At 44.9% G+C, this 22658-nt stretch overlaps 1 protein-coding gene across 2 annotated transcripts in view; it reads right to left on the bottom strand.

The window, feature by feature from the left end:
• The window catches only part of ADAMTS9 (ADAM metallopeptidase with thrombospondin type 1 motif 9), a 135603-nt gene that overhangs the window by 83429 nt on the left and 29516 nt on the right, over positions 1-22658 (bottom strand). For both annotated transcript variants that reach the window (XM_065407328.1, XM_065407329.1), the window contains 3 exons: positions 22174-22315; positions 20269-20373; positions 9974-10119 (listed from right to left, as the gene is read on the bottom strand). In XM_065407328.1, coding sequence (XP_065263400.1) covers positions 9974-10119; positions 20269-20373; positions 22174-22315 — 393 coding nt within the window. The remainder of the gene's footprint in view (positions 1-9973; positions 10120-20268; positions 20374-22173; positions 22316-22658) is intronic.

Here is a 22658-nt window from a genome sequence, read left to right as displayed (position 1 = left end):
GATCTCTATCATATCCTCCCCCCCCCCACGCCTGTCATCTCTTTTCCAAGCTGAAAAGTCCCTTAATTAATCTCTCTTCATACAGAAGCTGTTCCATATCCCTAATCATTTTTGTTGCCCTTTTCTATACCTTTTCCAACTCCAATATATCTTTTTTGAGATGGGGCGACCAGATCTGCATGCAGCATTCAAGATGTGGGCATACCAGGGACTTGTATAAAGGCAATATAATATTTTCTGTCCTATTATCTATCCCTTTTTTAATGATTCCCAACATTCTGTTGGCTTTTTTGACTGCTGCTGCACATTGAGTGGATGTTTTCAGAAAACTCTCCACAAAGACTCAAGATCTCTTCCTTGATAACAGCTAATATAGACCCCATCATTTTACATGTATAGTTGGGATTATGTTTTCCAATGTGCATTACTTTGCATTTATTAACATTGAATTTCATCTGCCATTTTGTTGCCCAGTCACCCAGTTTTGTAAGTTCCCTTTGTAACTCTTCACAGTCTGCTTTGGACTTAACTATCTTGAGTAGTTTCGTATCATTTGCAAATTTTGCCACCTCACTGTTTACCCCTTCCAGATTATTTATTAATATGTTGAACAGCACTGGTCCCAGTACAGACCCCGGGGGACACCACTACAGTAACTCCTCACTTAAAGTCGTCCTGGTTAACGTTGTTTCATTGTTACGTTGCTGATCAATTAGGGAACATGCTCGTTTAAAGTTGTGCAATGCTCCCTTCTAACGTCGTTTGGCAGCTGCCTGTTTTGTCCCCTGCTTGCAGGAAGAGCAGCCCGTTGCAGCTAGCTGGTGGGTGGTTGGAACCAGGGTGGACCGGCAGCCCCGTATCAGCTCCCCCATCAGCTCCCCACTCCCCTAAGTTCCCTGTGCAACAGCTGTCTGCAGTTCAGCTGTGTCCCTCCCCCCACTGCCATGTGCTGCTGCTGCCCTCTGCCTTGGAGCTGCTCCCAGAGACTCCTGCTTGCTGTACGGGGGGGAAGAGGAGAGCTAATGTCAGGGTGTCTCTCCCTCCCCCTGCACCCCGCTTACCCCATCTTCCATAGAGCAAGGGACACACACCACAGAGGGACCTTCCAGGCAGCAGCAGCTGCGGTCTAGTCTCAGCTTGCTGATCTAATTAACAAGGCAGTGTACTTCTGATCCCACTCTTCATACTTAAAGGGGAAATGCGCATCTCTCTCTCACACACCCACACCCACACAGGGTGTGTGTCTCTGTCTGCCCTCCCTCCTTTCCTGCTGCCTAGTAGAGTGTGAGAGTTAACCCTTGAGGGCTCAGCCCAGGTATGGCTCTATGTTTTTTGCTGCCCCAAGCAAAAAAAAAAAAAAAAAGAAAATTCCGAGAGCGCAACTGCCGAAGCAAAAATGTGCTGCTGCAAGCACTTGCTTGGTTTGCTGGTGCCTGGAGCTGGCCCTGGCTCAGCCAATTGCTAGTTCATCATTTAGCAGTAAGGCACTCCCTGGGAAATATCCCACTCTCTTATTCCACCACCTCAACCAAGCTTCACAATCATCATCACTGTATACCAGTATTAAATTGTTTGTTTAAAACTGTGTGTGTGTGTGTGTGTGTGTGTGTGTGTGTGTGTGTGTGTGTGTGTGTGTGTGTGTGTGTAAAATATAGTCTTTTGTGTGATGAAAAAAATTTCCCTAGAACCTAACCCCCTCATTTACATTAATTCTTATGGGGAAATTGGATTCGCTTAATGTCGTTTTGCTTAAAGTTGCAGTTTCAGGAACAGAACTACAACGTTAAGTGAGGAGTTCCTGTATTTACCTCTCTCCATTCTGAAAACTGACCATTTATTCCTACCCTTTGTTTCCTATCTTTTAGCCAGTTACCGATCCAGTTTTAACCAATTACAATCTTTTAACCAGAACAATGCTAACCAGTATTTCTTGTCATCTCCTTGTGCTCCCCGTCTGTCCGTTCTACCCACTTGTTGTCACTTGTCTTACATTTAAAACTGGAAGCTCTTTGGGGCAGGGACCTTCTTGCTCTGTGTTTGCACAGCACCTAGCAACATGGGGTCTTGGTGCATGCGTGGGAATCCTAGGCACCAGGATGATACAAATAAACAACAAAGTAACGTGAAACTGGAAAGAGCCCATTGGCAGATTATGCTTTTGTGGGGCCCTGGGCCAGAGCAAGTGGGGGCCCCTCCCCACTCCTTCTGCCTGCAGTCCCCCCTCTGCCTCCTTCCACACTCCTATCGGGGAGCAAGGTCGGGGCTTGGGGGCTTCCCCTGCTCCCTGGCAGTGGGTGGGTGGAGCTGGACAAGCCCCTGTGCCCGGATCCCGCTCCTGGCCAGGAGTGCCACGGGTAGAGCAGGTCAGCTGCGGGGGTGCCCATTTTTCAGGGCCCCCGGGCACAGGCCCTGTTGGTCCAGTGGCTAATCCGCCTGCAGTTTGTTCTAACCACCGTCTACAGCTGCAATTTAAAATTAAAGCTCCAAAAGGCGAAAAATTAGATTTAAGAGTAGAACTGCCAGATCACACATTCCAGTGTGGGTTTATTTGGTTGATAACACAATCAAATGTAACTGCAGCTCTCCTTTATTTCCTGGTGTTACTGAAGGAATGATACGACACTTTAAATTAAATCTGGGAGGAGCCAGTTTAGGTGACTCATGAAAAATAGTATCCATAAGCCAAAAGTGATGCAGAACAGTACAGACGCACACAGGGGCCGAGTTAACTTTCCTCATAACTTGTGGGCATAGAAAATATCAACCACCAGTCTCCATTATCTCAACTCTTTGCATTTAATACACTCTTTTTAGGCCAGCCCATAAGAGGGCAAGAACATTCCACGTAGATAAATGGTGGATGGGGCTGAAATGTTCTATCCTGCAGAGGGCAGTGTGACACAATCTCAGGGGAAGATTTGTAAAACTAGAAATGGGAGATAGGCACCAACCTCCAGTTTACAGTCAAACTTCCATTTATGCCTCAAAAAAACCCTCCCCCTAAAACGACAGTAGCATCTGCTTCCCATTCAGTATGCCTATGAACAAAACAAATTGCAAGGGAAACTTTCCAAATTCAAATACATTCTGAGATTTCCCTAATGAGCCACAATACAAGAAAGTGAAACAAAAATAAATTGTGCAAATGTCAGAAGATCTTCAATGACTAGCATGACAACACACAGCCTACCACCAAAAATACATCTTCCCGCATTTATAGCAATAATATTTAGCTCGCATATAGTGTTTTCCTTCTGCAGATCTCAAAATACTTCATCAGTGGAGACAGCCCCAGTAATATCTATTATACAGAGAGGGAAACTGAGGCACAGAAAGGCAAATGCCCTTTCTTAGCAGGTCACTGGCAGAGCAGAAATGGAAACCAGGTCGCCTGCCTCCAAATCCAATGCCTCCCAGTCAACACTGCCTCGCTACTACTTATTACTCACTTTCACGTTCCCTTTTAAGATGAGTCAATAACAGGGCATTATTATTATTTATTTGTATTACTGGAGTGCCTAGGAGTCCAAGGCATGGACCAGGACTCTACTGTGCTTGGTGCTGTACATACACAGAAGAACAAAGACAATGCCCGCCCCAATCTAAGGATTAGACAAGAGACAACAAACACATGGCTATAGACAGGCTGACAGGAAGTATAAGGGAACAATGAGACAATATTGATCAGCATATCACACATATCAGATACTCCATTCCCTACCCTGGGTCACTGAAGAAGAGATTATGGGTAGTTCTACCCATCTCTACATACCATTGTTAACACATGTATGGTGTATTTTTAGATAGATTGGGCAGGCAGGCATTTCATCTCAACCAACGACCACAAAAGAAATACAATGCATCGGTAGCTAAAAAGGCACCACTTTGCCTGTCAGTGATTTCCTCTCCTCAGTGAAATGAAGGTGGTTGTAATGTAGATCGCTTAATTCTTCTCTAGACAGAGAGGACTAGATTCTGGCTTTCGGCACAATTCTCTGCAAAGGGTGATGCATAAGTTCTACCCACTCCAAGAGCAGTCTTATGACTTTGCGGCCTTGGCTACTTGGCCATTTATTTAAGCCAGTGAAAAACACACTGCAGACACTCTTAGTTCAGGTTAAAGTCGGCTTATTTTGGTTTGGCTTAACCCTGTTCTTAATCACCTGAAGCTCAAACCAATAGAACTGTAATTTACATCAATGTAATATAGTGCTCACCCAGCTTTTTGCACTGGGATAAGCAAATCGATTTAAAAATCAACCCTTTAGCTAAAGCAGTACACTTATACAAGCCCGGAAACACATTTCTGAGGAACTATCTTCTCTGCAAGGGCGGCTCTAGCTTTTTTGCCGCCCCAAGCATGGCAGGCAGGCTGCCTTCGGCGGCTTGCCTGCGGGAGGTCTGCCAGTCCCGTGGCTTCGGTGTACCCGCCGCTGAATTGTCACCGAATCTGCGGGACCGGCGGACCTCCCGCAGGCATGCCGCCGAAGGCTGCCTGACTGCCGCCCTTGCAGGGACCGGCAGGGTGCCCCCCGTGGCTTGCCGTCCCAGGCATGCGCTTGGAGCACTGGTGCCTGGAGCCGCCGCTGCTTCTCCGCCCTGTTTCCAAGGAGTTGTAATCTACTGCTGGCTACGAGCATCAGTGACATTTTCTCACTTCCCACTCCCACGCTGGCTCAGCTAATTATGGGTCCAACCGTTCTTTATCCCTGCTCCGGGTAGGAAGTGAGCAGATGAGCAGTCGCGCGTACTCCCATGTAGATGCCTCAGGAGGAGTCCCTTAGACTTTATGCCTGCATAAGTGAGTAAGTGAGAACCTAGCCCTCAATGCAAGTAGCTAGACAGGGCTATATTGACCATCTTACAGCAGAATTCTTTGGAAAGAGAAATAGGAGGCACTCAGAACTGGGACAGATCCTCTACTAATGACATCAGTGGAGTTACCACAATTTAGACCCATATAGGATTGGACATATTGATCTTAAACCAGGAAATAAAAGCGGAGCTCTAGTTATTGTAAACACGTACCCACCATGCACAAGAGGCATTTGGTCATCTGAGCAATCCAACATGCTACAACAAACTCCAACACAAACCCAGGCAACTCCACTGAACATCATCTGGGAACATGAATTTGAACTAGAACAGGTCAACATTTTCGGAATTACAAATTTTTGAGGTAATTTTTAGTCAAAAATAGTTTCATTTAAAATAATTGTCAGGAATTTCAGCTTGAACGGTCATGATTTTACAAGCATACCAAATATAAATGTTTTTGTGCTGATCTGCAGTAAACCCAGCAGCATATCAAATTTGCTTCCAACCTTCAAACAGTAACACTTGAGGTTGAGTGCTTGCATGAGAACATAGATCAGAATAATAGTTTAATTATTAGCGCTGAAAAACAACAAGGAGTCTGGTGGCACCTTAAAGACTAACAGATTTATGTGGGCATAAGCTTTTGTGGGTAAAAACCTCACTTCTTCGGATGCATAGAGTCTCTATGCATCCGAAGAAGTGAGGTTTTTACCCACGAAAGCTTATGCCCACATAAATCTGTTAGTCTTTAAGGTGCCACCAGACTCCTTGTTGTTTTTGTAGATACAGACTAACACGGCTACCCCCTGATACTATTAGCGCTGAGAGTTTTCATTCTTAGGTGAACATTACAGCTCTTCTAAAACCAAAAATAATCCATTGTAGGTGTCACAGGATTCTTATGACACAAGAATTAGTTTCAGTTTGAAAATATTTTCCATTTACATTGCAAAAGCAGTACTACAATTTCATGATGGCCTTAAATTATGCAAACCTCTACAGGCTTATATTTTAAAGAGAGAAATACATTGCAACTATGACACTTTAAAGCATAATGCTCCCATTATAAACAGATATCATTAACAGAAGATGTATTTTTCATATTAAGGTGGTAAACAAGAACATGCAGGATTCTTGTCATATATAATACTAACCACTTCAACACCCGCCCCCGTACAATTAGACCTCTATGCAATTACATTTTCCAGACATGATATTTGAGATTAGAGATAATATACTGCATACAAGAACCTACCATAAAACAAAGAATGCTAAAACTTGCCATAATCTGGCTGTCAGCTTCGTAACTTTGCTATTCATTTTCCCTTCTGCTAGTATTTGAGGCTTAAACACACTTACATTGATTTTTTTTTTCCCAAACCCCAAACCACTTTGATAATTTTTGAGACACACTTGAAAAACTTTCACAGAGCCTGGTAAAACTGAGATGGCTGACCCTGACCCTGAAAAAGAAATCAGCTTCATATAAAATATTTTCAGACACTGATTTTCACCAATAACATGTGACATTTTTAGTGTCATGAAGAAATACTGGCGCATTAGCCATTCTCAACCAGCATGGTCAAATACTTTTTATGGACAGCCATCAAGTGGCAGATGATGGGAAATGAAGTAATTCATGCATACAAACCTGCTCATTCTATGCATAACCCTACCATTTCTGAAGCATCTGTACTAGCAGGTAACTTCTGTTGTGGACTGTTTCTCCAGTCTAGCAATATCCCCCTTCCCACCTTGCTCCACACACTCACACCCACGCACAGCTAAATCCCTGCTAGAGATTCAAAGATCCTTCCATTTCAGTATGTGGCCTATCAAATCAAACTAGGAGACAGACCTGGGTTCTCATCCGTGCTTCCACATTGACTTGTTTTGACTATATAATGCACCCTATGTAAATACTAAGCTTTATTATTTTTCACACGTACCTCTCAAGGCATCAGAGTGATTGTGTTCTGCTTCAGGAGAGCTGGACACAACCCCACTGTCCCGAGTTATTATACAAAGTCCACTTATGCATGTGCACTTATGTTGTGGGCACAAGTGACATCATTTACAAGTGGAACACTTGATGGTGCATACACAAAAGGGGTTCTGAGCATGCAAATTCTATTCTATGCATCCAGGTCGTTGCATTTGGGAACGGGCACACGAACAGAGGCAATATACAGAAACACCCACAATGTTTTGCTCTAACGGGATTGATCATTTTAGTGTTGCATGTTTCAAGCCAAGTGTTGCCCGCACACCATCTTCCTGACCAAATATTTCACTCTAGGGCTAGACTTCCATTTTCCATGCATCCCACGAGGGCCGGGTCTTCCCATTGGGTATGAACTCGGTCTCCACCTGCATGCAGTTCAATGCCCAAAACTCTGTGTGCCCAATCACTTGTGCAGGCAAATGATGGGGTTTGTGCAGGTGTGTGAAGTGGAGCTTTTGTACTCAGGTGAGACCGCCCAGACATTTGGGAGGAGATGGCATGCACACCAACAGAGGCCACATTTTAAAACCCGGCTGTGACAGATCTGACCACCCCTTTTCCAAAAAAAGACTGAACATATTTCAACGGGGAAAGGCTCAGAAGTAGTTTAATCTGTAGCTCTATTACCAGCTAACTGTAGTGCCAGCAGCTCAGCAGTTAAGCGGTTCGAAACATGTATTTGTAGATACGCTTGCATGTCAAACTCAACCAGTTTTCAACACACGTTGCTACTCTTGTGACATACCCGAAATGCAGATCTGACTAGAACCGCAGACAAGGATGACGCGGACATCCAAACAGCCTTTCCTGCAAATGAGGCTCCCTGTGCTGATGATCTAAGAGCTATGTTTTCTTCTGCTATTACTACAACTGTGCCTTTCTTTGACCCAATGTGTCAGCAATGCAGATACTGTCTGTGATATGCTGCAGCAGTTGGCTTTAGCTTTACCATCCAGTTTGGATTTCCCAGGTGAAGGGTCTGGTCTGGTCAGCTAATACATTCCTCTGAGTGCATGTCAAAACACGGTCCGCTTGCCTGTCGTAGGCTTACAGCTTCCTACTGTTCTACAAAGTGCTCAACCATGTAGGTGTCAAAACATATTATAGACAGAGGCAGTAGCAGTACTCCAGCTAAGAGTTCGTGGGCTTTTTCCATTTTAATCGTTGGATTGGAGAGGATCTTCACTCCGTCAGTCTAATAGACCGTTTCACTGGCACACAAGGCGCCAACCTGCATGCTCATATTAAAAAAAGCTGCTTAAAAATGTAAAGTCTTTTTTTAATATACAAGGGCAAACAAAAAGTCATTTGGATCCGACTTCAGAAACTGGGGTTGTTTGTTGTTGTTTTCATAAGGGGTCATAACAGAGTCAAAACATTTAGGAATAAAACTGCTTTTCAGCTAGATTAGTGCTAGTTGATATTTTAGAAAAGAACATTTTGAAAGGGGGGGGGGAGAGGATATGCAGAGGTTCGTTCTTTCTTTCTAACTTTATTCACTTGTCTCACTCACTTGCACATCACAAAAATCTCATGAGGAGAACGTAGGTCCTTGCAGCCCGCATCATATCATCACATTTAAATGGCAAAACAAAGTCACCGTAAAACCTATGTGGGCCAGCCTAAGACAAAAAAACCCCAACTCTGTGGAGACTTCATGGTGGGTTCAAAGGGAGGACAATGCCAATTATAATGCTCTTGAAAGAAATCAAGGAAAATAAGCACAATTGACTGCACTCCGGGTGGGGTTTTCAAAAGTGCATTAGGTTGTTAAGCACCCAGATTTTCAATGGGCGTTGTCGCCTAACTCACTTAGGTGCTTTTGGAAATGCCAGCCTACAACGTTGCTTAGGAAATACAAATACACACAATGGAACTTCTGAATTCCAGAAGGAGGTAGCACTGATGGGGTCCAGGAGACTTCTTACCAGAGAATCTATCCATCCAGCTGCCTAATGCTCCATACCACCAGGAATGTATTTCACCAAAAATGTCTGAGTGTTTGGCTGGAGGACTACTTTGTGTGATCCTTTACACACATGGAATTATATTTGATCTGTGAAGAACCAGCCAGTTTCTGCATTGCTCAGTTGCTGCAAAACTGGCGGAGGCCGTCTGGAGTGAGAACGCTCTGATGCTTGTGTTTCTGGCATTATGCTCAGCATTACTTTAACGAACTTGTCAACGTCCAATTCCCTTGCTCTCAGCCTTTCCTTTACGGTGACATTTGCTCACGCAAACGGAGCAATCTCCATGTATCACTCTAATGCCAGTGTCCCTGGTCTAAACCTCCCTTCCTCAATTAACACTCATCTACCACAGACTTCAAAGAGCGGAGAGCAGGTTTTGCGGAGTAATGCAGAAACTGACACGGACCCACTGCTAATGCCAATTTCCTTGGCAATAACCTTTCTGACACTACTGGCAAGAAAGTGGAATGATTCCTGCCTTCAAGTGCTCACTCGACTCTTACTTTGCCTTTTTAAAGTCCTGTTTTCAGCCAACTCAGCAGAGCACTCTCTCCTGCCCTCAGTCACCTCTGCCCACCCCAAATGATCCCTTCCTCTCCTCAACACTCAGGGACCGAGTGCAGGCAGTAAGGCAAAAGCCAGCCCAGTCACTGCGTTAAACAGATTGTTTTCAAACCAGCTGCTAACATTCTACAGGTCACGTACTGATCCTATTGAAGTCAATGGCAACATTCCCTATGATTTCAAAGGGCACATGAGTTTGCTTGACATGTTTATGATAAACATCTTTAAATGCTTTTTTATTATTATTATTATTATTTTTTTTTTTTAAAACAGGGTACAGATTTCCATAGAGCTTGTCTAGTCTGTGCCAGCTCACATGTAAAAGCATAAAGGGGCTTAATGAAGTGTTTGTGGAAGGAACTTGATTCATACAGTAGCGCTAGGTGGACATTTGGTTGGTATCTTAAAACTCTGAGTTCCAAGGTCATTTGGAGCAGAGTCAGGCCAATGCTTTTGAGCAGCCCACCATCTCTCTTCAAATATTTAGCTCTGGGTGGCCCAGTCAATATTTTGGTCAGTTTGGGCCCCCAATCCAGTGTCCACCAATCCAATGTCACCGCTCGAGCCATTTGTTTATCAAGAACACCAGCAGGTTTTTCAGTGCTATTGTACTCACTCAGGCCTGTTGCATTCTCGAACGGCGGTTTTTATGCCACCACCACAGGTTCTTGAACAGCTTCCAAAGGGACTCCACGATCCCCACGCTCCATCTGTTACCGGCGCCTCTCGCTCCTTGGGGACACACACGCCATACTTGCAGTGCTGTACGCAAAAGAGAGCATCACAGAACGATTCTTTTCCATTACAGAATATTGACGTTTTAGAGGATAGCAATCATCATTTCCCCTCGGTTTTCAGCCCATGTTCATTTGTCTGCCTTTTCTCAACAACTACATTCACAAGGAAAGGAACATTTTACAAAAGCAGCCTTAATTTACTGTTCATCACACTGGCTCAAAAACTTGGGAAAACATTTTTAAATGCTAGAGCACTTAAAATCCCCGGTGTCTGATCCTGCCTTCACCGAAATCAAGGATGACACTCACATGTCCCAACTCCGGAAACCACTACATGCTTAGCTTTCACTTTAGGCACATGCTTACGTGCTTTTCTGACTTCAGTAACAATAAGAGTGGGTCACGTGGCATTATACTGCTCTGGATGAGATTAGGGTGAAGCAGCAGGTTCAAAACTTTTGCATCCTTAAAAGGTGAAGACCAGACAGATTGCAGAGGCCAGAAGAGTGATTTATAGAGAAACGATAACAGCTACACCAGCCAAAAAATACCCCCTGTTTACTGATCCTGAACTGTAAAGCAACACTCGTAGTGACGACTTTTGAAAAAAAGCTACTTATCTGATTTTCTGGCTACAGGCTGAGAGCCACATTGCATCAGTAAAAAGAGACAGATGATCAGGAATATAAAGAAAGAAAAATCTCCTGAACTGTAGAAACTGCCAGAATAAAAGGTAAGGGAAAACATAAGAAAAGTAGGGCAATAAAAACGGCAAATAAAAACAAGTGGGGTTTCTTCACCCCCGGAATACTTTTTCCACATCACTTTACTTCCCCAGGCCTATTTCCACGTAAAAGTTTTGTTGGCATAGCGACGTCAGGTCCGAGTGTGAAAAACAAAATCACTCCCCCTAACCCACGCAGCTGTGCCAGCAAAAGCCCTAGAGCAGATGCAGTTATACTGGCAAAAAAAGCCTTTTGTGGGAGCAGCTTATTTTGTCCAGGGAACTGGTATAAGCGATCCTGGCAAAAGCACGTCTTTTGCTGGTCTAAGCTGTAGGTTTGCCGTAGGTTAGGAGGGTTTGCTGGTAGAGATATAGGGGCATGGCAAACCCTCTCTAGTGTGGCCAGGGCCTGAGAAACATAGGGTCAAATCCACTGAATTCCATGGTGACACTTCAAGGGGGCCAGGCTTTCACCCCTAGTGAATTTTGCGTCGCCATGGCCCCTAGAAGCCCTACTCGGTGACCAGGACTCTATTGTGCTTTTTAACATGGAGGGTAATTAACCACTGACATAACTCGCCCAGGGAAGTGATACATTCCTCATACAATTGGTGCTGTTCATTGGAGACAGGATGTCTTTCCAAAAGACATTCTCTGTCTAATCCAACCACAAGTTACTGGGCTCAATAAATGCTCCCCTGCAGAAACTACTGGGTCAAATTCTACAGCCCGGGCTATGCAAGGGGTAAGACAAGGTGATCATAATGATCCCTTCTGGACTTAAAATCTATGAACGTGGCTATTTGCTACATCCTATTTTTACATTAAAAACAACACTCCAGAGCCTACAGTGGGGGGGATGGGAAAGGAGGCAAAAGCGAAGGCTATCAGTTTGTCTGCAGCACATCCTGTTGCCTTGGAGTACTGAAGGGGTTTTTGAATAACGGCTGCAGATCACCTAGGCTCCAACATCTAAGAAGAGTGGGATGAAATAGGAGCTTGATCCTGAAAACACTTATGTACGTGAGTAGCTTTACGCAACCAAGTAGTCCCAGGCCTTGTCTACACTATGGGGGGAGATCGATCTAAGTTACACAACTTCAGCTACGTGAATAACATAGCTGAAGTCAACGTACTTAGATCTACTTACTGCGGGGTCCATGCTACGCGATGTCGACTGGAGACGCTCTCCCGTCGACTCCCCTTGCACGTCTTGTTCAGGTGGAGGACAGGAGTCGACCGGAAAGCGATCAGCGGTCGATTTAGCAGGTCTTCACTAGACCCGCTAAATTGACCGCTGATGCATCGATCGCCACGTGTCCAGCCCCTGGTAAGTGTAGACAAGTCCCCAGTTACTTGTGTAAAACAATTCACATTCATAAGTGTTTGAAGGATTGCAAGCTAATAGCCTGATCGATGCATTTCTTATTTGGGAGTGCTTAAAGTATTTGAATGTTTAAAAAAAATTCCACTTTATTGGCAATAATGTTAAATGTGATTCTGGTTCAGCAGTCAATCTCTATTCGTGGGAAATCAATGGGATTCCCACAGGTGCTTAATTGCTTTGGGGCCAAAAATAAATCAAACACCCTCCATCGACATCGTTTGAGATCCATGGATTTTTCAGCGCCACTGCAACATGTACGGCTATTCCTCTGACATCGCGACAGCTTCTTGAAACTCAAGGATCTGGCACAAAATTCTTCTCAGAAAGTGACGGTCCCTGTTTCTGGGCATTTATAAAGAGATCAGCAAGAGGTTTCATCCTAACAGATGGAGCCTGTTTTCCGTGAATGCTTGGGTGCAAAACACTCTGCATATTTCAGACAGCAAGGAATGTTGGTACCGTCAAAGTAACTATGATGCAATTTTTTTTGCCCTTTAAAAATGGCTGATTAGTTTTATATCACATTTCAGGCACAATCTGAGCCCTTTCCTGAAGCAAAAACCTATTGAAATCACTGTTTGTTCGCTGTTTGCGCAGGGCCTAGCACAATCCGTGACCAGTGCTGTTAGGTAATAATTCTGCAGGAATAAAGACTGTAGGTGTATAACAAAAATGATCATACCTGGATTGAGAGTTTAATGCCAGAAATACTAATAGCTTACACAAATATTTTGCAAACAGTAACTCATGAATCTTCATAAACAGCCCCATGAGGTTGCGGAAGCAATGTGACCATTCCCTTTTCTCAGACTATTGTTGACCGTTTAATCTGGCCTCCTGGCTAGCTCCGGCCAGCAAATTCACCTAGAAAAGGGGTGGCCAACCTGAGCCTGAGAAGGAGCCAGAATTTACCAATGTACATTGCCAAAGAGCCACAGTAATACATCAGCAGCCCCTCCACCCCACTCCCAGCGCCTCCCGCCCACCGGCAGCCCCACCGATCAGCGCCTCCCGCTCCCTCCCCGCACCTCCCGATCAGCTGTTTTGTGGCATGCAGGAGGCTCCAGCGGGGAGGAGTGAGGGCACGGCAGGCTCCGGGGAGGGGACGGGAAGAGGTGGAGTGGGGGCAGGGCCTGTGGCAGAGCCAGGGGTTGAGCAGTGAGTACCCCCCCGGCACATTGGAAAGTTGGCACCTGTAGCTCCACCCACGGAGTCGGTGTCTGTACAAGGAGCCGCATATTAACTTCTGAAGAGCCGCATGTGGCTCCGGAGCCACAGGTTGGCCACCCCTGACCTAGAACATCCCACCTCAACCCAGTTAGCGTGTGGATGAGGAAAGCGAGGCACAGAAAGCTCTTTGCACAAGCCCACAGATCCCAGGAATTCTCGCCTCCCTGTTCTGTGCGCCGGCCATCTGGGAAAGCCAATGTTAAACCTAAAGAAAATGTAGGGCCCAATCCAACTCCCATTAAACATCAATGGTGGTTGGATACGGCCTTTAAACCAGGCAGTCGTAAGCCTATCATAAAACAGGCCTTGCAATGAAAATGCTGACACACCCGTAACTAAAGTGGCACTGCTCAAATATTGAGACAAATCACAAACCATTCATCAAATTAATGCTGTGTCAACAAACATTGCTAGATTACTGCTGAGGCCGGACTGGCACGAAAAGAAACCGAAACGGAATGGTCTCCATGGTAATGGAGTCAGAATTTGCTGATGCACCCTGGTTTCTCTGGCACGCTGGGCTCAGTTCATTTTATATTTAATTTGTGACTGATCTCTACAGCCACAGAGAATCCGTGGGGAGTTTCAACAATTTTTGCAGAACTATCCAGTCAAAACTCCATGGAAAAGCTGTGTAAAATCTCAAGAAAAAGTCTGAAAAAAGATTTCCCCGCTTACTGTCCCTGGGCAGGTTTTATTCATCCTGAACGACTCCATGTCTTCTCTCTCACCTGCACATACACATCCCACACCATGCGCTGCAAAAACGCGTGACCAAATCTTTCTCCATTAGCAAGAACATTGCACACGCACTGGCTAACTGTGCAGGATGAGGAGTGGAACTGGAGAAATATAGTCAGGTTTCCGAAGAGGGCTAGTTTAGTATGGCACCGGGGGCTCAGAAATGCAAACCAGGGCCAGCTGCTACCACGCTAAACCTATATAAACACTGGCCTCTCAGCATGCTTAAGAGAGATCTCTTTCCTCCAGCGCTGCCTGCCTATTTGGGATGGGGTCTATTTGCTGGATTCATTTGAAGATGTGCTTGTCCACTAGTCTACAGCATGCCCTGGGTTTGCCTTCCTCTGCACACTTGATTACCAAGGGCCATATTGTTTAACAAGAGCCTGCCGCAGTACAGCCTGTTTTATTAAAAAGTCCTACGACGTCTGTTTCTCCATTGAGGGCCCAATCCTGCCGTCTGATGCATACATCACTGCCACTGACGTTTCGAGAGTTTAAGCACTGCAGGATGGGGCCCTGTCCTAGTTGTTTTCAGAGGCACAGAGAGTCAGCAGCTGTCATCAAAGTAAAGAGACACGTGGCATCAAGATGGCAGTGCTGTCCCAGAGGAGAGACTTCCTGCAGAAATGTTGACTTCGGCAGTGAAGTATCCAGCCACACACAGGCTTGGCACTGATGACCCAGTGAAGCAGACTGAATAACTTACGAATATAGGCAACTAACAGAGCTTGACATGACTTACAAGCTTCACATCTGATGGCTAAGGACACGGAACTCTGCCAGGAAATTACACTATTGATTATGTTCAGAATTTCAGGATTTGTGGTCATAAATAGCACATCATTAAAGAAAGAAAGAAAGAGAGAGAAAGATGTTCCACTTTAATAAACAGCAAGATTAAATTAAGGAAATACAGTTGTGTTTCTTGGAAACATACTGTGAATATTCAAGTTGCGTAACTTTCATGTCTTTTTTTGTTTGTTTTACATCTATGTTTAAATATTATTTTTGTGTTTTGGAAACACATGAATTAAAAACAAAAAAATATACAGTGTCTGCCAGAGCTCTCTTTCCTATGGGCCTGTGTCTTATGGAATGAGTGGAAGTGCTGTTGTTAATCCAGTTTTTGTCTGGACCAACTTCAAAATAACTTACGCAGACATAAATTCACGAAGGGAGGTCGTGATGGTGGAGGGAGGCATTATAACAGAGTCTACTTTCCTTTGTCTCTCCAAGAGACTCCTAGATAATTCACCCAATCCAGAGCCCATGCATCAGTTGACTTGCTACTAAATAGATTGTCAGGGGGCAGACAAGTGTACCAAGACTTCACGCATGCATAGCCTATACGACTACCTACTGCCCTAAACAAGAAACCCAAAATCATGATTATGCCTCTACCGGTAGCAAAAAAAAGGCAACCATATCTGTAATTCTACGCTATTTGAAATAGTTTCTAAAACCACAAGAGATATGGATACGTTTATTATCCTCTTTTTTTTGCATTGCTTATTTTAAAATCAGTGAAGCAGTGATACTGTGAAACAAAAGTAAATGATCATCACAAGTATTCACCTAGCAAAAGCCAAAAAACTGAGTTTGGATTATTACTTGATTTAATTTGGTGTCAGCTTCAGTGCTCTCATATTCAAAATATGTGCAAGTTAATACTCCTCTGTTACATAAATAGCTTTGATTTAGGAATAAGATTTTAAGGTGGGGGATACGATATCCGAGTTGTTTTATCTCCGTTTGGACAGGCAAGCCCTTTGGTTTCCAAAGATATTTCCATTAAAAAAAAATGGCACTTTATTTTCTCTGCCAACCCATATATAACAGACTTTAAACAAGGCGACTTGAGGCCAAGCATTACTGAGCATGCAGGGCTGGCCACATCATAGCTTAGTTCTAAAATAGCTACTCATTCCCAAGAAATTAACTCCAGATTTTGTACATCAGTGTTTTGCAAGACACAGCAAAATACGGGGGAGGATTTTTATGCTGATCCAAACTTTGGAAGGGTAAATTAGACCAAAACGCAGAAATGCTCCCTCCTCCCACTTTTCTATAAGGCCCTTTGGCCCAGATCCACAACGTGACTAAGGCATTGTGATGCTCGGAGTCATGACACCTAATTTTTAGGTGCTTAGAAAAATCACAGGAACAACAATGCGACCCACACAGCCTGAACTGGGTACCCAGACTCCCTATTCAATGAATGGGGAGAGAGAGGCACCTTAGAGTGTGATCCGCAAAAAGCCAGCATGCTAGGCAGGGACCCGCCAAGGGGAGATGCTAAGGAGAGGGGTGTATCCTGAACTCCACCGCCTTACGGAGATAGGCACCTAAGTCTGGTCTGGGCCTGTCTATGCTAGTGATCCACAGCCGGGAACGTTCTCTTGGACATTTAGGCATCTCAGTCATTCCTTGCAAGAATGAGTTAGGTGCCTCGCTCCACACAAAGCAGAGGCGGTGATGCCTACTGGTTAGAGCACGCACCTGGGATGCAGAAGACCCAGGTTCAATTCCCACCTCAGGCAGAAGAGGAGAAAGGATTTGAACAGGGGTTTCCCAGGAGAGTGCTATGGGATAGTCTGATCGGGGGAAGAGGGTCTCCCTCACTCTCTCCTGTTGAAGCTGTTCCACTGTGGCTAAATAGTGAAAGAGTCACTGGGAGGGAGGGAGAGGCAGACAGACAGAATATGCCCATTGGGGATTTGCTGGCTTAAAAACAGAGGGTCCCCCCGACACGTGGCCAGACTTGTGGACAATTGCCTTTAGACTTTTTTCAGACACCAGAGGCCTCAGCATCTGCCTCCATGCGGAAGAACAGGCATTTGCCGTGTACGTCCTTTGAGTCTCTGGGCGTTGTTAACGCAGTGGTTTTATGCTACTGTGGCAGAGCGGCTGTTTGGCCTGTCTTTGGGCTCGGAACACCACACCTGAGAGGCTGATTCCCACAATTGGTGCAGTTATTCAGTTGCTGGTTAGGGCGGAGAAAAAAAAATAAAGGAAGAATGTGATTGGAGGAATGGGGGACGGCATGGAGTTGGGGGGGGACATTGGCCTGACTTTGTTTTCAGGCACATATTTTGGGCTGAGGAGGTTTGGATGGTCTCTTTTTGCATCTGTGATTCGTTAGGAATGTGACTGTAATTTCTGGATTTCGTTTTGAATTTTTTATCCCAATAAACACGAACAGACGGGATGATTCTAAAGCCAAGTGGTTCGGGCACCCAGCTGGAAAGCAGTAAGCTGGACCCACAGTCCAGTCTCCAGTGTTTTTATACCGAGCTCCACATCAGACTATCCCATAACTCAGTGGTTAGAGCATGATCCTGAGAGGTGGGAGACCCCCGTTCAAATCTTTTCTTCCTCTCTGCCTGAGGGGGGAATTGAACCCAGGTAAGTGCTCTAACCACTAGGCTAAAAAAATATCAGATGAGGCACTATCACCGCCATTACCTCCTAGAATTTGAAGGGGACCCAATCCAGTAGGTTAACTCTGAGCAGGCAGCCCTACTGGACTGGGCCCCATGGGTGAGATAGGTACTCCTCTGCCCATTGCCTCATGCTTTATGGATTACACTGGGACTTGGGCGGGAAATCGGCATCCATCCAGGCGCCTGGAGAGAAGCAGCCACATGCATGATCAGCGGCAGAAACTTTGGGGCCCAGGGAAGTTCTACCCTGAAAACTTGGATGTAAGTAAGTTGAGGCGCCTACAGGACTGGGCGGCAGCCGAGTGTGAGTTTTGTGGATCGCAGTGAAGCCTAAAACTGGGACTTAGGCCCAGATCTACAAAGGTACTTAGATGCCTTTCTCCCTGCTTACCTTCGTATGACTGGGCTACTTCCAGATTCTGCATTATGGGACTTGTGATTTCTCACTATTTTTACCAGGACTGACCACGAAAATAGTTACTATTGGGATTAGTGCTCCCGCCCGCCCACCCACTTTGAGCAGTCTAGGGTGACCAGATGTCCTGATTTTATAGGCACAGTCCTGATTTTGGGGTCTTTTTCTTATATAGGCTCTTATTACCCCCCACCCCGTCCTGATTTTTCACATTTGCTGTCTGGTCACCCTAGAGCAGTCCCATTGAAGTCAGTGGGAGATACCTTGTTGCTTTAACTTTAAATTTACCTGTCATTAATTCTTACCACGTCTGAGTGTAATACATCTTCTTTATTTACTACAATGCAATACAAACACACACAGTAGCATATCTTATACACACAGAGTAGTAAGACATTATCTGTTGGTCTTATATTGTGAGCAATACCGAATGAAGTCGCTGAAAAGCGACTCATTTGGGATAGGAACTACACCCAGTAGTTTTTTCAAGATCAAGCCCGTATGCTTTTTAAAGGGTGAAATTCACCCTTATGCAGTGGGCCACCACAGGGTCTACGCATTCCTGAAGTTCCACTTAGGTCATCAAAATCGGGTTCAAACTGGCCTTAGGCCGACTCTCTGACCAAGGGGGAACCTCAGGGAAAAGTGATGAAAATTGGTTAGAGCGGTAGACTGAGCCCACTGCCACACAGATCCAAAGAGCAGTATAAAAATGGGAATTTCAAGGTTATTCCCATGACACAGTCCCCTACGTGGATGCACGAGAAGATGTACAATTTCTGTGCCTGTGCTTGTTCATCAGAAAGAAAAGTAAAACGATATATTATGCCCATTGACTGAATCATCACTTAGCAAAACACGTTGACTAGAAAGGTTTCAGAAATGCAGAAAAATTTAATAATCTATTTCTTTTATGAAAGTATATGGGTCAAATGTAGCCTAAATACATTTTAATTAAAATGCATTTAAAAGACTGTATGTATTAAGACCAGGGATTGGCAACCTTTGGCCAGCGGCCCATCAGGGAAAGCCCCTGGTGGGCCGGGCCAGTTTGTTTACCTCCAGCATCCGCAGGTTCGGCCAATCACAGCTCCTGTTGGCCGCAGTTCGCTGCTCCAGGATAATGGCCGCCACTTCCCGCAGCCCCCAGCACATCCCTTGGCCAAAGCCGCTTCCCGCAGCCCCCATTGGCCTGGAACAGCGAATCATGGCCAGTGGGAGCTGCAATCGGCCGAACCTGTGGACGCTGCAGGTAAACAAATGCCAGGGGCTTTCCCTGACGGGCCGCATGACAAAGGTTGCCAATCCCTGTATTAGACAGTATTAGGAACAGCAAGTCTTCCAAGGCAATGACAACTATAACTATTAATGGTTACCCAGCGTGTTAACAAATGTGAATTTTTAAGACACAAGTCCTTGAAAACCATCAAGCATACAGCTGCTTGGGAAATGTTTTTTGTTCTTACAAAAAATTCTGATAAAAGCTAAAAAGTTTTGGTTGAAATTTTTCTTCAAAATGGTTGGGTTCTCCTGGAAAAACTAAAATCCCATAAACTATCCCTCCCCCCCTCCAGTTTTTGGCATATGAACACTGAAAAATTGAGACCACAAACTGAAACATTTTGTTGAAATCAGACATTTCCCACAGACATTTCCATTTCTGATGAAAAAAATTGTTAAAGAAAGTTTCAAATGAAACATTTTGACCAGCTCTGTATTCTACTCTGAAGTTGTCCAAGCAAGGAGCCAATTTTAAACGTACTAATTACCAACTGCATAGATTTAACGTCCAATGAATGGGACAGGAAAACCTCCCAGAGTTCGCTCAAGTAATTCCATGAAGTACAATTAGCTTTTCGAAAAGTAGAATACATTTCAAAAACACAATAATGGCAAACAGGAGATTATATAAGGAACAATTTAGAGGCATTTGCAGATGATACATTACTACATTAATTCCAAGTTAGAGAGACACTATCATTTTGACATCATACACCATCAGCACTGACAAGGAACAGAACACATTACCTCCTCCATCACAAGCCAGCATGATTACACTGTGCCACCATCAAAGCTATATAGAATTAGCCTGGGGTGAATTTCAGTTGTAAATTACACTCCATACAACTGAACTTCAGGGGGGAAAAAAAGGCTTTTGATTGATATAGACAGTATGAGCCTTTTAACACCATTTTTATCTACAAGGGGGTGAAACATCAGGTGTTACAAACCTTTCCGGGTTCACACGCTGTCCCATCAGCCCAAGGTGTGTGTTGAGTACGACATCCTTTGTGAGCTCCATCAATGCTGATGCACCAGAGACGTCGGCACTGCATCTGCTTCATTTATTGAAATGATCATAGTATTAAGTAGTGTCCGGCTCGAGTGTGATGCACACTGTTTATCACATGACATTTCACAATAGATTTGCCATCACTTACACAATGAATGTGTGCAATATAAAACAGGGCCGGGTGGGGGGGGGGGGAGGGGTAGTACTGAATAGCTATGGGGACATGGAGCCTTTCAGCTCTACGATAGATCAGTCCCGAACCTGGATGAGTGTGGGCAAACTTCTTCGCCTGCGTGGAGCCCACTTGAAATCAAGCTACCAGTAGAGCTGATTTGAAAATTTCTGTCAACAGGCGATGGGCTGCGTGTGTGCGTATTGGAACCAAAATCATGACCATGATCATGAAAATTCCCCCCCGTCTCCTGCTACCCGTTCCAATCGAACTGTATGGGGAGACTTTCGCACACCAGTAAAGTGCTTGAAACCAGAAGTCATTCTTCCGCTCTACTCTGCGCTGGTTAGGCCTCAGCTGGAGTATTGTGTCCAGGTCTGGGCACCGCATTTCAAGAAAGATGTGGAGAAATTGGAGAGGTTCCAGAGAAGAGCAACAAGAATGATTAAAGGTCTTGAGAACATGACCTATGAAGGAAGGCTGGAAGAATTGGGTTTGTTTAGTTTGGAAAAGAGAAGACTGAGAGGGGACATGATAGCAGTTTTCAGGTATCTAAAAGGGTGTCATAAGGAGGAGGGAGAAAACTTGTTCACCTTAGCCTCTAAGGATAGAACAAGAAGCAATGGGCTTAAACTGCAGCAAGGGAGGTCTAGGTTGGACATTAGGAAAAAGTTCCTAACTGTCAGGGTGGTTAAACACTGGAATAAATTGCCTAAGGAGGTTGTGGAATCTCCATCTCTGGAGATATTTAAGAGTAGGTTAGATAAATGTCTATCAGGGATGGTCTAGACTGTATTTGGTCCTGCCATGCAGGCAGGGGACTGGACTCGATGACCTCTCGAGGTCCCTTCCAGTCCTAGAATCTATGAATCTATGAATTGTTAAAGGCGGCCTAGTCAGCAAGCTGTAAATTGGCCATTCAGAAATCTCACCTAAGATAGTGGTGATCATAAGCTGTTCCCCTCTGGTAGCATTTTAGTAGTCTATGTGAAATGGAACACAAAAATAGCCACTGGAATTGGCACTAACTGGCACCTGTGTGGGGAGTCTCAGCAAACAGCAGGGGACAATGTTTTTGCCTTTCAAAGGTGCTCAGTAGAACAGGAGTGAGGCATGCTGCAGGGCAGAGTGAGGACTATTGTGTGATGCTTCTGTTTGGTGGACAGAGGGCTTCTCTCTCCAGGGCAGTCATATGTTAAATAGCCTCTCTGTGGCTGGTCCATAGAGGACAGTTGCATTTTATAGCTCCCAGCTAATCATCTTGGGCCTGGATTTTCCAAAGGGACTCGTTATTTTGGGGTGCCTCCATGTCTAGGTGCCCAACTTGATATACCTTGGAAGTGATGAGCACCCACCCTCTGAAAATCAAGCCTCTTTCAAGTGTCCCAAGTGGGACCCGTCCAGACTGAGGCTCTCAAAATCGCTAGTCACTCCTGAAGATCACGGGTGTGATCCTTTAGCGAAAGTGGTAGAGATTTGTGCTTCGGAGACGGAGGCCCTGGAGTCAAACCCTGCCGATGGCCTACGGTAGCGGTTGTTAGGGCGACGCCTTTTGCCACTGACAAAAATGAACAACCTGGGTACCAAACTATATGGTCATGGGACTAACCCAGCAATGCTTTATTCCTATCGCATGTTGCGAGCAGAACGAAGAGGTGGAAGAGTACTTACCATGTATGGGCAGACTTGAGAGCCTGGTCCAAAAATTAACTCGCATTGTTTATTAACATCATAAATTACTCCTGGGAGTTGCTGAGGCAAAGTGTAAGTCCTTGATACAGGCTCATCTAGTAAACACTCCCCATAACCGGTGCTTCAATAAAACAGAAGAACAACAAGGTTAAATAGGGCTTTGTCAGGCCAGAGCCCATCTCTTTTTAATGTATTTATCAATGCAGTATCTGTGTGCCACATAAAGGTTAACAAAGTAGACCCCAAAGACTCCTGCACCGTACTGAAATATGACTGTCACCCATTTTACACCTGGGGCTGCTCAGGGGCATACCCTGCTTACATGGTGTGCCCCAGGTCCTGGTTTATAAACAGAACTGTGAAAAAAACACCAGATTGCCTTCCTCCCAGCCTGGGCCTTAACCCACAAGCCCATCCTTTCTCCCTTGTTATTGGGTTGTCATATTTAACATATACTACTTCAG

This window comes from Emys orbicularis, chromosome 7, assembly GCF_028017835.1.
Source record: "Emys orbicularis isolate rEmyOrb1 chromosome 7, rEmyOrb1.hap1, whole genome shotgun sequence".
NCBI classification, from domain to species: domain Eukaryota; kingdom Metazoa; phylum Chordata; order Testudines; family Emydidae; genus Emys; species Emys orbicularis.
This window is presented reverse-complemented; position numbering and strand designations above follow the sequence as displayed.